Below are 15,933 nucleotides of genomic sequence, written 5' to 3' on the forward strand. Positions count from 1 at the left end.
GCTAAACTTAACGTTCCCCCTCTATCCTTGCTCCGAATTTCCGCCGGATGTAATACCGTCGAACAATCAACTTGCTTAGGTCATGATTCGAAAGTCCAGGTGGTAAGCTAAACAATAAAGAGGGTACCTCATTTTTTAATACAATGACAGATCGCCTAACCGCAGATTAATATAACTCGTCGAGTACGAAAGAAATTGCCCTTAAGCTCTCGTCGATTTCGTTAAAATTTTTGTTTTTCAGAATGCAATTGCAGGTCGTGCTGCTTCTGGCCTCCGTGCTACAATGCCTCGCAAAGCGTCCCCACATAGTGATGATACTGATCGATGACTTGGTAAGGCTCTAGAATTTTCGCCAACTTAGTTTCTACGGCATGCATTTTCCCATCCAGGCTTATAAAAACAAAAAGTACACTTTTTCTTTAGCTGCTACAACAGATGTAATGCGACAGTTATTGGGGTCTTTTGCACGTCTTCGTGCAAATATGTCGTCTAGTGAGGCGCTTTTTGTCTGCTCAGAGCGGTGCTGTTTTCTTGCCATTGGTTTCTAAATTATAGTGAATGATAATCATAATTTGATTCAGCATTCTTGTCATATTCAGCCGAAAAATAGGAATGGTCTAATGTTATAAAGCAACCCATTTTTACCCGCCGATTTAGTTTTCGAATCGCAAAGACGGACGCGACTTCTAGTTTTCATCACCTTAGAAATGCTAACACATTCTTAAAAACAAGTATTCAAATCTAGTTACTAAGTGCCAGTCAAAATGATTAATGCATACTCTATTGTGAAAAGTACCTGATTAGATTATTAAACAATACAACAGGTAAGTCGTTGATTTTAAATGAATAATGAAACGATGTCGGGTTGGAATGTTCACGAGTTTGCATAGGCGTACTGGTCCTCGTCTGGCCCAAGTATGCTCTAACAGACCGCCACTGATTCAGAAGCTTTTTTGTCGCGGTGAAATTGTGAGGATAAAAGAAAACAATTTGTTTCGGTCTTGCCTTTGCAAAGCTTGATGACGTGTTTGTGGGATCTAAACCACCCGCCTGGACGACAGTCGAGCGCGGCTTGGGCAGGATAACTGTTTGAGTACTCGACTTTGGCTCATAACAATCAATGCCTTGGCGAAGACTCGTGTTGTGGTTCCTGTCCGACCACTGCGATGATGAGAAAAGCCGAACTCTAACAAAGCCTGGAGCTCAGCACGCGTTTTATACATTGCCAACCACAGCGTTTGGGTATGATTAACATTGGCGGCATAGGATAGGCACCAGGACATGGGGCCGCATGTTCTGACTCGGAATTGAGGGAATGAACGATACTCATATTTATTGAATTTTTTGGTGACTGCCATCGCCCCAGAAGAAAAACTAAGGCGTGCGTATTTAGTTATTAACGGTAGGGTGTGATTCTAAGCAAAGTATGTCGCGAAAGCAGAAAAATCGTTTGATTACTAATTTAAGATAATTTTAAGTTACAATTACTTATATAATATAAAAGTACTACAAAATAAAAGACACCGACACCAGTGAGGACGAAAATGCTGACAATTTTCTTTTCCTTTTTCTACCAAATATTTGCATAAAAAACACACACACAAAAAACTTCAGATCGTTGTTGAATTTTACCAGTCACTGAAGCTGTTTTTGCTCACGCAAATGAGCATCCCTCCTAGCCTGGCTTGTAGACAACTAAATCAGCATGGTTTTCTGTTTGGAAGTCTGGGTCGAAAGGAGAGCGTTTTTTTCCTGCCCTTCGCCACAAACGAATGGCCATGATATGTACTTTGATGTCCTGCCCTGCCAGGAGCCTCGATTCCGCTGACCGCAAAAAGCGACACCTACTTCTGCGGTTTTCCCATTCAGCACGGGGAATGGGGCGTTCAGGAAGAGTCGAAATGCACAAATAGCAGATCGCCCCCAAAATATATTAGCACGTAATCAACGTTTGCCCCTCCCCCAAAAGGCGCATCTTGAAAGTACCTAAACAACCGCGTGTACATTAGTCATCTAAAGTATTTTGTTAAAATACTAGATACAAATTTCTGAAAGGTTTTGTAAGTTTCTTTATATATATTCAACTATATTATTCAATTATAAATGGGACGATAAAAATTAACACTCGGTTACTTTTGTAACATGTACAAACATGAGGTTAAGTGGCGTGTAGAGCTGCAAGGGCAGATCGGAAAGTAGAAACTTTCGGTAAGGCAAACACTGTGCTTGGGTACATTAATATACTCAGAGAAAGTTAACTGGAATAAAGAAAACTCGGACTAATTATTCTAACTAGTTGTAACTAGTTGAATATTGAGTAGGTCTTATGTGCGAGGGAAAATACGGACAGCCCATTGACAGCATGCATGCATTCTTGAGTAGTAATATGTTTTGTGTAGGTGCGGGCCGTTAGGTCATATATTTCTTCTGTGCTTCAAAAGAGGGACGTTTTGTTCAGCCTTCAATGCGGAAGTGATGGTAGTAGACGTACAATTTCAAAAGGATGACGGGAGTAACCCAATTTTTAAGAGCTTCGAGTTTTTTGGGTTTTTTTTCTTAGTGTAAGCGTGTAACTAGTGATGGCTCGAATCATAATGGTTCGCTGGGTTTTTTTAGCCGTCCGCAATTTTAGTCAAACTTCAAACCTCGTTGCATAAAATTGGCCGCCTTCTCACAAATGAGACGACAGATGAACATTACGTAATAGCGCTCGCCGTTCTCACAGAATTAAAATTATTAAACAAGATGAATGACGAGCGTGACGAGTGAATCGCTATATATCACGGGCATTCAAAAGCTTTTGAGAGAGTACAATAGTTGCGTTGTCTGGTAATAATAATAATAAAAAAAGCATAATTGAACTCAGCATGATGTATTCATCGAAAGAGCCCGTGTCAAAAACCTGTCTGTAGAAATAAAAAAGAAGTCATCGACCGTGACGCAAAGAAGAGAGCTAAGCACTCTTTTTTATATTGAGGTCACTGATACGGCGTTAGCGGAAAATGCTTTGTGTAGTTTTTACGGGGTTGTTATTCTTCGATTTTCCACTTTTTTTGATACCAGCGTGTGGAACACTGGCAGAAAAGGAAGCAGCTGCCTTCAACGAGGTTAAAACGATAGCGCTTTGACAGAATTTATGTACGTTTGGCGTGTGCGCTCTTAAATTAAAGGCGAATTAAAAAAATTTAAACATTTCTTATCTTGTGGGTTTCACTCAATACTCATTTAACTTTAACTCCGACAGCAGTATGCTCTACGATCAAATGGCCCCAATCAATCAGCGCCCAAAAGTACATCTTCGAGGGACTCGTCGCATGTTGGGGTTTGCTATCAGCTGCCAAACCAATCGCGCACATACAAAAAAAAAACAAAAAAAAAACTGGTAGTGTGGGACGGAGTTAAATATACATGTAGCGTTTATTTTCCCGAAAAGCCCTTGGGGGAGTCACTAACTATAATCAGGTTGAAAAATACGTTTCGGTTTAAGAAACAGTCTGCGCTGCTGCACCAAGCACGACGTTTCAACATGCTCGGAGCCACAGCTCAGTCTTTTTTTTTGCTTGTTATTTTTAAAGCTCAACGTATATTTCCTGCCTCATCATTCTCCGGGCCCCCTCCGTAGATTTCAGCGATTTGCTTTCACCCGTGCTTTGAGGGAATGTGGACGCTCCAGATTTTTTACAGATTATCAAATGTTTTCAAGTAGAGGACGTGCATATACAGGTTCGAATGGAACAGCGAAGTGTCATTCCTAATTGTTCAATAATGTTAGAAGCACCGGTTCTCTTGGCTTTCGCCTCCACGGGAAAGTTCGTGCATGACGCAATGCTATTCGATTCGAACCGGTTTCGGCACACCCCTCGCTTTTTTTTAATATTTTTTTTATTTTGAAGCAACAAGGACTGCGAAAGGTAAAGTAAATCTACGAGCAAAAAAGCTAGTTCCGATTGAATATACCGGGATCGATCGAGAACATAAAATCCGGTTTTTCGACCCGCACAAATAAACTACGTATTGCAGAAAGCTGAAATTCAATGAGAGTGTGACGCTAGCGCGCGCGGTTATAAAATTCCAAAGTTTGAACACACGACGTTGCTTGGATCAAAATATCGAAAAGAAAAAGAAAATTTACCTAGAAGCCTACATCCACCAAAGTCCAATATTCATTAATAGGAATTGGATGTTTCCGGTGTTTCTAGTCATTAATTTAGCGGAAAAAAGAAACTTGCCCATTAAAAATAAAATATCGCTTGTTTCTTGCTGAAAAGGTGATTTCGCTAAAATTAATGCTGCAGGCACCCACAATATCAATTTTAGATGTGATAAATATTAAGCTAAGTTCGACGTCGGCTTATAAAAAAATTTTGTTGTTCTTTTGTACCTGTTGTTCGAGGTAACGTCATGAGCTCAGTGTTTCGCATTTTCTCACCAGCGCTAGCGGACCATTTTCACGGAATTTCAGCTGTAGTGTGTTTTTTCGGGCCATAAACCGGGTTTTTTAGTTTTTTGATCGAAACCGGTACTCCGAAAAATACCAAGTGGGGATTTTCACACGTTGGTTATTATCAATTTGAACCCCTAGGCCTTGAAATTGTAATACATAAGACCGGGTTATTTCGTCATGTCGCGTTAAGGCTTTCTAACTGCGAGTTGCGTTTTGAACAGAGAAAACTCAATTTCATTTCATTCTAATTTCTCCTATTCTATTCTGTAGGCACTGAGAGCCTAAGAAACGCAGGTGTGGTTTATTATGTTCATGCTTCTTGGTTGGTGATTCTTTCTTCAGCGTGTACTTATCGATGAATACAGCAATCTGATTTGCTGAAGAGCAATAAGACTATGCTCGAGATAAGTCACACCGGTCGATTCTTAAGATGTATGTTATCATAAGGTCGAAGTAAGAGACCACAAACTTGATTTCCGCAAAAAGAGTAAAAAAGCAAAAAAAAAAAAAAAGGATTTTATCTTTTGTACCGACGGCATACCTTCTGATATTTTCGTTACCCGCACGGACGCGTCATAACCAAACGCGGCTAGTAAACTGGACACGAGCACTGCACCACCGGTTAGATTGCGTCAAATAGCAATAAATTCGAAAAAAAACAAAAAACAATACTGTGCTTCGCGCTCGTGGTCAATTAGTTGCAAGACGTACACTGCAAAACTCTAGCGATGTTTGGAGCACATCGCCTGCTTTGGGAAAATTCAAGTCAGGCATTTGTAGTTGATGGATATATCGTTTCTCGAGCGAAGGAAAGAACGTCCGAGAAATTGTTTTTTGTCACGCAATCAATAAAAAAAACTTAATTTTTTTACAGAGCGTGGGACTTAGAGACAATAAGCGTATCACTTGCTATTTGTCAATGCGCAAATCGTGTTTTTCAGGTCTTTAGCGTCTTCTGAGCTTCGATATTCGCTGTAATTTCAGAGTTCGATTCCTGCCAAAGGAGTTTTTTTCTCTTTTTTTTTTTTTTTTACCTATTTTACGGCATTGCCGAGAATTTGGACCGGATCCCGTGTGATCACTCAAAAATACATTGCTTCTACTTTCTCGCTAGAATATATAATTTCTAGGCACATTTTCGATTACGTTGAAAAGGTAAATATCTTAGCGGCAAGTCAGCGTGGATTTAGAAGAGGCCTGTCTACAGTAACCCAGTTGATAAGAATAACGCATGATCTTAGTAAGGCAATAAATGACAGAAGTCAGGCAGATGTTTTATCCCTGGATCTTGGTAAAGCGTTTGATAAAGTTCCTTAGAACAAGCTTCTTCTAAAACTGAATACTATACTTAACGCAACTGAATTAGTGAAATGGTTAACCTCATACCTTGAGGGAAGAGAACAGTACGTTTATTTTAAAGGTTTCGAATGTGATTCCCTTCCCGTTGATTCAGGCGGGCTGTCTTGGAGCCCTTACTTTTCCTATCATATATCAACAATATCACTGAAAAACATAAAGGTCAACATTAGATTATTCGCAGACGACTGCGTTTGATACAAGTTAAGTCCTATCAAGACCGAATAGTTTTTAATAATTGCTTAGAGAGGATACAGTCTTGCTGTCGGGAATTGCAAATGAAGCTGATTACCTCAAAAACTGCTTCAATGTCCATTATGCGGAAAAAGTGTCCTCTGGTGTTTTCCTATTGCATTGATGGTCAACCTATCCAACACGTCGAAAAATACAAGCACTTGGGGTTATATTGTAGTAATGAACTATTATGGGACAAACACATTGATTGCATTACAACAAAAGCGACCCAGCTGCTTTGGGCCTTGAAACGTCTCTTGAAGCACTCTTTCGCCAACAAAAAACCTATAAAACGATATTAAGGCCAATCTTAGAATATGTAAATGTTGTCTGGAACCCGTTCACTATAATCAATATTAATAAGCTAACAGGTGTCCAAAGGAAAGCAATACGGTTTGTTTACAACAAATATGAAACGCGAAGCTCCCCTTCAGAAATAATGCAATAGGCCAACCTGCTAACATTAAGCGAAAGATCGCGGATAGATAGATTAACGATGCTATTTTAATAATTCAGTGTAAAATAAATATCGACACTTCCAGATACATTACATTTTCAGGCAGATTAAACAACAGATCATCCCATACACGTTCAATACCGGGCTATCAAGTACGATTGGACACATTCAAATACTCCTTTTTTCCTAGGACCATTTCGAATGGAACAAGCTGCCCGCAGATGTTGCCAATCCATACTCTGTTAACTATTCTATTGATAAAGCCACTGTCTTTTTTTTTTTTTGCAGAATAGAATTAAATTTGTTTTTCCATGTTTAGATGACTTGTTAGTAGTTATTGTTTTGTATGCTGACTGCTATAAATCTTGCATAATGTTTTAGGCCACATTTCTGAACGCTGATGTCACTAATTCTGACTCAGTCGTTATATAACGCGACCACTCCACCCCACCTTACTATACCTGCAGCTGTTACAATGTACCGTCGCCATTTGGATAATCTTGCACTTGACTCTTAACTTTACGTGTTTTTAGGATTTTTTTGTTTGTTGGCTGGTTTTATTGTTTGTGTTGGTGCACCAAGGGGAAGACCGATGCGGTGGTTTTTGGGCACCCGAAATAAAGAATAAAAATTGTTATTAATATTAATATTATTAACAATATTTATTGTTTTGTATGCTGGGTGCTATTTATATTGTATAATACTTTGGGCCACATAATCCCTGGTATTGAATTGTATTCTTATTATTTGTATTTTAGTGCCTCTCCTACCACGGCCCTTTTGGATAGGTAGTATTGATAAATAAATAAATTAAATAGAACCCCTTAAGAGAGCCGGCCGCTGCAACTAAGGTAGGAGCTGGAAGGTTGACGTTGCTGATTATATGTGGGGACCTAAAGAATCACAGTATGCGACGTACCACTGGGCGTGACATTTGAGAGTGCTCAGTGGTACAGGTCTGAAAACTCTTTACAGGTATTTACATATTTTCAACTTCGTCATCCGCCGAGTTCACTCCGAAGCAATTGGCTATTCTAGGTACTATGCAGGAGAGTGGAAGCTCCAGATGTTTTATCGGTTAGTCGTGGCCGGCTACATCTAGAAGGGAAAGTTTATCCGCTAAGTTTAGTGGGTAATCACGGGACGTCACAGTGCCATGTGGCATATCGAGTAACACGATGATATAAATTTCCTGCTAAATAGAACGCAGGAAGTCAGGCTAAATGTCGCGAAAACACCTTCATTTTCTGAGCTAAATGTATAGAATGTTTATTGTTACGTGACGTCATAGTACCACGCACCGCAACAGTGTCACGTGATGTGAGGGATTTTTTCCGGGACATAGCAAGGAACCGGGAATTTTTCTTTAGTCTGACTGGAACGTTTTACCCCTTTCTGTTGTGCACAACATACCTAGTCACAAAGTTAGCGTCAAAAGAAAAGAAAACGTAATCGGCAGCATGCGGTTAATTTTATGTTGCTCAGTTCTTCTCTATCTCGTTTCTAGCCATTCCTGACAATGCGAGCCTGTGTTATTAACTTTTCAGATAAATTTTTCTAGTGTATTTTCAGGGATGGGGAGACGTCAGTTTCCATGGATCCACCCAAATACCGACACCAAATATCGACGTCTTGGCGGGAGACGGTGTCATACTTGACAACTATTACGCTCTGCCGCTCTGCACCCCATCCAGAGCGGCACTGATGACAGGATTATATCCAATTCACACAGGTATATTTAATTCGGACTGTTAGCAAAGAGTTACCGTGTTGTGTACCTGTGTGTTGTGTACCTGTAAAACGCAGGTGAGGAGGTATTTAAACCTTTGGCATGCTGGCAGAGTCCAACCAGACCCAGTTGACCGTGTTCAAATAAGGCCTGGGAGAGTGCGAAGAGCACAAGTGGTGTGATGTTGTGACGCGTAACTTGGGCACGCTAGCACTATACACAACTTGTGGCATATCGACGTACGTCAATATTGGCACTGAGCTATACATAGCGTGCTGTGACCAGGTGCTACGTGCTACGAATCTCGGGGTGCTGTGAGTTGTGCAATGTCTCGAAAACCGCCCTCTGATATGAAAGCTGTACGAAGGCACGTGGGTGGCCCTTTGACGTACTGCTGGTGATCGTGGATGATCCAAGTGGCAAGGAAGTGTCGCTGAGCGTCAACGATGATTCTTTCTGCTGCTCTGCCAACAGTTCGCCATCGTCGCACTGTTCTTGGACCATTGCTTAAATGTCTACTTGCAAGGACTGGTGTGAAGTACCCGATACTCATGAAAAGGCGTCCTAAGCGGAGTTATAGGATCCTTGAACGTGTTGAATGTCGACTGTAAAGTCGGACATGAATTGAAACTGTCGGATCTCGCGGGAAGAATAGCTGGTGCGGTTGCCTCTGAAGGCAAAGGAGAAAGCCTTGTGGTAGGCGAGTACGGGAAATTTGATGCCTTCCAGGATGTGCCGGAAGTTCTTCACACTGAAAAAAAAAAGGCCAACAACTCTAGTTCAAATGGGCTGCACCCAGTCTTCGGTGGCTTTATCTTTTGAGGGAGGAATCCGTGAGGGTGCCAGTCTCCTTCAATGTACTGCTGTAGGGCGGCGCTTGAGGTATTCGTCATCACACAAAGTAGGGCGTAGACCAGGAATTTCTTGGCAAGCGAGAAATTAGTTACCGATGCGTCTGACCATTCGACCGGTGAGTTGGGTGTTTTTTGGGTGCGTAAGAGATCGGTTCGAGGCTATAGAATGTGGGCACAGTCATGTATAAAGTGTCTGCGTAAGTACAGAAGGCCAAGGAATTCGCGGAGCTTCCGGAGTGACGTAGACTGCGTAAGGTTACGCACCACTTCCATCTTGTCTTCTACATGGCGTGATGCTGTTTTATTTTACACGATGGCCAAGGAATTCGTTGGCCTAGGCGCCGCATACGCACTTGCCTGGGTTGATGACGGCGCCCTAGGACCTGAGGCGCTCGAAGAGGAACTGGAGGTGTTCGCGTTCATCGATGGATGAGCTCGCGTTGAGCAGATTGTCGAGGTAGGCGAACACAAAGTCCAGGGCTGGGGACACTTTGTTGAGGAAACGCTGGAACGTTTGGGTGGCGCTTCGCAACCCAAATGGCATGCGCACCTATTCGTGTATACCGAATGGCGTTGTAATTGCCGTCTTGAGAATATTGGAGGGCTCTATTGGGATCTGATAGTACGCTTTAACCAAGTTGACCCCGGTGAAGATATACTTTTCCGCCAGGTTCGCGGTGAAGTCCTGGGTGTGGTGGTTATAGATACTGGTCATGGACGGTGATGGCGTTGAGTGCGCGGTAATCACCACAAGCCACCAGTCACCAGCGATGATTTGTGGACGAGGTGAAGGTATGACGACCAATTTTTTGCAGAAGAGCGGATCATTCCCCACCGAATTCACGGCGAACGACGGTGAGACTTTCGCCCGTGAGACGACGAGGCCGCGCGAACATGGGATCACAGTGTGATGAGTGACGATCAAGTAATCAGGATGTGATAAGTGACGGAGTGCTGTACCGGTTCTTTCAAGTAGGTAGCTGTCGTCAGCTCGGGAAACTTGGCTAGCTGTTCCTCGAACGTTGAACTTGGCGGCGGAGGACGTACCTTTGGAGACCACGTAGGATGATGACATGACGTTGACTGAAGGGCGATTCACACACTTGCGTTGAGTCCGACTGAGTGCGAGGGTTGCTACGGCAACAGCTGCGTTGGCTAAAAAAAACGTTTTTTTTTTCGTTTCGTTGAAGTTGACGCAGCAGTTCGCCATAGCAACTCTCGCACCCGGTCGAACTCAACGCAAGTGTGTGAATCACCCTTTGTCTGAGAGGCGAGTCATTGCGTCAGCCAGGCGACGAGAATGTATGTCAATCCTGAGTTGAAGTGGCTGAGAAAATCGGCTACCAGAATAGCAACATGAATGCCCGCGACGATAAACACCCACGGAAAATGCCGCCGTAGGCCAAGGTTGATGGTCAGGGCATGTTGTCCCTACGTGGCAATCGACAAACTGTTGACGTCTCGAAGCAGGGACGTTTGAACGAGGCAACGTTTATCAGCTGTTGAATCTGGAAGAACGCTCCGAATCTGGAAGAACGCTCCAAGAGGAACCGGTGGCCACCGACGCGATCCATGACGCAAAACAACTGGCTCTTTTGTGAACCGGGATTACCCGCCGCTTTGCCGTGCGGTTTTCTTGCCACGAACACGGCGGGGTGCACTTTCGGGGTACAGGTTTGAAAGTGTGGTGTTATCAGCACTGGCCACCGTCTGCTGACACAGGAGCTGAAGAACCGCAGCGGGAGCCTGGTCTCCGACCAGAGGTGGGCCGCTGAAAAGCAGGCGGGCGCTAGTTGCCAACCGCTGTGTCAAAGCGGCTGAGTCGGGCAGCTATGTCCTTAGAAGGCGGAGCAGGGTCAGTGCTCTCCACTTGTTATGGTGGAAATGGCGACTATGCAAAGTGCGGAGCACTCGGCAATACGGTCCGCCAAGTAAACCAGGCGCTTCAGAGGGGCGCTGCAAAGACGGCGACCATGTTGTTCAGCAAACACTGCAAAAACAGCTCACGTAGCAGCGATGTGTCCGCGTTCGAAGTCGCGTTGCCCAGGAGTTGTCGCATGTGACGCAGCAGCTGCGAAGGTCGCTGATCACCGAGTTCATGCATGTTGAGGAGGTGCTGAAGGCGACTGCAATCCGACATGGTCTTCCGCGCGAGAACGCGCGGAAGACATGGACGTCGGGGGGGGGGGGGGGGGGGGGGGGGGGTGCGGTCGCGAGAATATTCTCGAGCTTGTCGGCGACCTGGTCTGGCAGCGGCGAGACGACACGAGATTCCTCGTGGCATGTGACCTGATGCGGTGCAGTTGGAATCGCGACTCCATTTATGCAAACCAGACCTTGGCATTCTTTGTCTGAAATGGCGGCAGCTTCAGTCGGATTGCCGCAAGTGATTCTGGTCGATTGGAATCTTCAGCAGCCTGCCCGGTGTCCGCTGAAGGCATGGTGAGATGTTGTGCGGAACCGTGTATATATAGTCAGCCGTCTAGGGTTAACACTTTATGGGTTAAACCCGAGCCACATTCGCGTCAAAACTGTCCTATCCGACGTACGAACTGTCAAAAATATGGCTGCTTCAACTCGCCGCACACGACAGTTCGGGATGCATGCCTCCGACGTATCGTTGCGTTGAGCTCCGTCCAGTTCCAGGTATCCCCCTACGGGATGGATGAATGGTTGCTAACAGATGTATTTATGACAGGGGGTAGCCTGCGCCAGCTGGCCTAGAAACCAAGATTTTTATTCCTCCCCTTGCCCTTCGTGGCTTTCCTAATTTCAAAGCAAACAAAACATCTTTATTATATTTTATTCAATTGTGCATGTTGAAGAATAACTTGAGGATACGTTTTAGCTCAAAGCCACTTAATCACGATGGAGCGGAACAGACCTTAGCAGCCATCTCAGCAAAGCGAGCACTGCGTAGAAATCACGTGATACGCACCCTGCGCATTGCTGCGTCTTTCCCGAATTTCACGTGACACTCGCAGGGCATTATAATGGCCCGCAGAGTCCACTGCTGTGTGTCGTGAAATGAAACTGAGTATATTCGCCTCTCGATCGGTCCCAGAATACCGTCTTGCTATGGACGCGCGAAAGCAGCAGCTCGTTTTGTGCGCGCGGGAAAACTCCATGGTGTCAGTTGCCTTCACGACGGCGACTCGCGTGATGCACCGCATCCGCTTCCCCGGGCCGCGTAGCACCTCCTCTCTCCACCGGTCTGATAGTCGCGTGACAACGTGACGTACGCGCCATCTGTGCTTCCATTGGCTGCGGCGCTTCGACAGTCGGACATCCGTGCGCCGAGTATCGGGCAAATTTGTAGCATGCCGGAGCCGGGCATGGGACAAAACTGTCGTGTCTGACGGTCGTTGTGACAGTGCGCACGTCGGATCGGCCAGTATTACGACGCATATCTCGCGCTTTATACTACGAAAATGAAAGACATCCGACTCTTTCGCGAAAAGCCAAACTGTTCTGTTTATTCTCTTTCGAAGAAAGGTTGGTCATTGTGGGAAGCGTCTGGGGAATCTTGTTCCTTGAACTGGCGGCTGTCTCTTTTGCCTCGCCACCCCCCTCCCCCCCTCTCCCCCTTCTTCGCGACGTTGTCTTTCCCGGCGGCGTTCCCAGGGCGCAGCTCTCGGCTCGCACGCGATCATGTTGCTCGCTGCTCGGAGCCCGCGGACCACCTGTCGCCAACTGGGCGGACGCCGTCTCCTGGTGGTAGCGGATACCACCAGAGTCATATCAAAACTGTCTGCAGACGGGTTCGAAGCATACATAGGAATGAAACAAACAAGCTTTAAACATGGTTGAAGAGCGCCCGAAGATAATTCTGTAGTCATGTGTGCAGTGAAGTCCTTGTCTTATACCTGTACATGATGTCTGAGCAGGGCGACTTCGGCCGGAGGATTTGGGCAGCGATACATCTCGCAACTTGTAACTGGTTTATCTGATTGAATCGGATTAACCAGTTACAGGCTCGTATATCTACGGCTCGTATACCGAATGCATCGTGAGACATTTTTACCCGTGGACCTTACATGGTTGTACCATTTTACTCGGTGCACAGCAACTTGCCACCAAAGGCACCAGAGCCTGCCGTTGAAAAACTTGAGCAAGTTTACAGAACCTAACACTAAGTTATAGACTGTACCTTGAGCCTCAAGTCAATATTATGGTTTAGTACAGCAAAAATATTGAAAAAAGCAAACAAACAATAAACGACAATAATTTCTTAAACAATGGTTACTTTTCCTGGTTCTTTCAGGCATGCAGGCTGGCGTTATCCAGGACGCTGCACCCTGGGGCCTGCCGCTGGAAACGAAGATCATGCCGCAGCATTTTGAAGATTTGGGTTACGAAGTGAACATGATTGGCAAGGTAATACACAGTGATAATTATTATTTTTGCGATTGATATTTTGAAAGCTTGAGCAGAGGCTCTAGAAAGAAATAAAATCAAGATAATCTAAATTCTTATTTAAATTGCGATTGAAATCACGAGAGCTTTCCTGTTACAAATGATGTCGCTCCATTCTTTCTGAGATGAGAGTAATATTTAAGATATTTGTACTTGCCTTCCTAGTTTTGATTGAATATGATTATGATTATGGTTATGATTATGATTGTGATAAGAGATTTGGGACTCGCCACGCTCTGCGTTCTTTAACTTCTCCGTGACATATAGTTTAAAGTTTCCGAGGTGCGGCAGTCACATCATGATGGCTGTCATAATTTTAACTCAACAAAATCGGGTATTAACCTTCCTCGCACACCACTGGGTAGCAGCATTTCACGACAGGACGACAATTCTTGGATGTATGGTAAAACGTGTAATGTGCCGTTTACCACCGAGCTAGCAAGATTCAGAGCTATCTGCCTAGTATTTCAATACTTATTTCCATTGACTAATATTTCGATGTATTGATCTGTAGGGACAATCAAAGCTATTTTCCAGCTATTTTGAGCACAGTTAAGGTTCCTCACTAACATTTAGTACAAGAAGATGGTTAGCCAATCTTTAAAACAAATGTACCGAATAATTTATATCTACACTCAAGAGTGCTTATAGGTAAGGCGGTGACACCGCTAAGATCGGTGTCGGGGTTCAACGTGGGACTTTTCTGACGTTATCAGGCGGAAATTGAAAAAAAAAAAAACTTTTTAGGATGCGCTAACTCCATTGGTCGAAGCCATGTTTCAGGCACCATAGGAGGGCTACCTTTCTTGAAAATATTATGAAGGTAGAATATGATGTAGGTTAGATTACTTGTTTGTGAGACCTATTTTCTTCGAATAGACCAATCCCACTAAGCGTTTCATGCATGCGTGACGCCGCCATAACTGTTCATAAGAGGCATGCGCCAGTTCACGAGGCAGCTCGTACCGCCTCGTGCTCTGCTCGCGCAGGCCCTCAGCGGCGTTGTCGCGCGTGCAGAAAGACTACATCTCCCAGGATGCATGGTGGCAGCGGTGGCGTAATAAAACTGGCTTTGAGATCGGTCTATTCACGTGTGTTTTTAGGTTTTTTTTTTTTCTACATACCGGTATTTTTCGGTACCCTTTTCGATGTCGGACAAAAGGAATTGGCTTTTATTGGGGCTTATTTTGAAGATTGTGGTTCATGAAAAAAGGATCCCACAAACTCCAGGGCACATTTCCGTTACCTGAATACTTGGCAAACGTCCCGGTACCGACATGTATGAAACGAAAGCGTGCTTTCCAAGAAAGAAGCAGCCACCCGGATAGACCTGTACCGAGTCAAGAAAATATAAAAATCGAGATAAATGTTTTGTTTCAAAGACGCTTGGGCTTTTCTCATTCAAGTACAGCTACAATTCAGGGTTTTACGCTGTTCCCCGATTTCGTTTATTAAACCATCGGGGTTTATCGGTATTTACCGAAAACAAGGAACTCTATAACTATTGAATTAAAGGGGCAGCTTGGGCCAGATGGTTCATAATGATGTGGGCAAGGGCCAAAAAACACAGGAAGAAGGAAGTAGGCAGACAGGGCTACACTCAAAACGAACTGTTTTTTTTTTTTAAACTAGAATATATAGCTGTGGCAAAACAAAATCACGGCTAATCCCGGAGAAAAACCTGGAACAAAAAAGAGTACCGCAAAATACCAATGGATAGCCCACCTAACATAAGGAGCAAATCGGCTCAAAATATGGAGTGGCTAACTTTCGGTGTAAAATCGAAGAGGTTAAAAAAACATATTGCTATTTTAGGTCGGGCCCTCTCCAAGCTTGTTCAGGTGCCGAGGGGCAACGAAGCAAAGATGACTACTTCCTAGTCAGCAAGGTTCGCTTAAATCCCGCCATAGCGAACCAGCCAGATTTACACCGAGGCAATCATTGATCCTAACACTACTATTATTAAGGATTGGGTATTTTTCAGCGTTAAAATATATCAAATCAGGCAAAAAAAAGTGAAAGCCGTTTACAATTCGGCGCGTAACGCCGAATTGGAGCGCAGCTCTTGAGGAGGAGGAGTGGAGGATATATTCCTCCTCCCTCGTGATCATGCCTGCTAGTCCTCCTCCCCTCCTGCTCCCCCTCCCTCTCCTTTACCACCTCCTCGTCCTTCAAGCTCCTCCCCTCCCCTCGCCTCCGCCTCCTCGTCTCTCCTCCCCCCCTCCTCCACCTTCGTACTGCTTTCCTCCTTGCCGCTCAAGCCGGACAATGAGGGGAGGAGGAGGAGAAGGAGGGGGAGGAGGAGGAGGGGGAGGAGGAAGAGGGGGGAGGAGGAGAAGGGGGAGGAGGAGGAGGGGAGGAGGAGGGGGAGAAGGAGAGGGAGGAGGAGGAGAGGGAGGGGCGCGGTTACGCCGACGCCGACGCCGACGCCGACGGCGACGGC

General features: G+C 44.7%; 1 protein-coding gene across 1 annotated transcript in view; it reads left to right on the top strand.

Annotated features, from left to right (window-relative positions):
- The first annotated feature begins 242 nt into the window (after positions 1-242).
- LOC8034772 (arylsulfatase B-like) overlaps positions 243-15,933 on the top strand; it is a 53,975-nt gene continuing 38,284 nt past the window's right edge. The window contains exons 1-3 of the mRNA XM_040210838.3: positions 243-332; positions 8,064-8,223; positions 13,339-13,451. Coding sequence (XP_040066772.3) covers positions 243-332; positions 8,064-8,223; positions 13,339-13,451 — 363 coding nt within the window. The remainder of the gene's footprint in view (positions 333-8,063; positions 8,224-13,338; positions 13,452-15,933) is intronic.

Source organism: Ixodes scapularis, unplaced genomic scaffold (assembly GCF_016920785.2).
Source record: "Ixodes scapularis isolate PalLabHiFi unplaced genomic scaffold, ASM1692078v2 PGA_scaffold0__279_contigs__length_252992795, whole genome shotgun sequence".
In the NCBI taxonomy this organism is placed as follows: Eukaryota; Metazoa; Arthropoda; class Arachnida; order Ixodida; family Ixodidae; genus Ixodes; species Ixodes scapularis.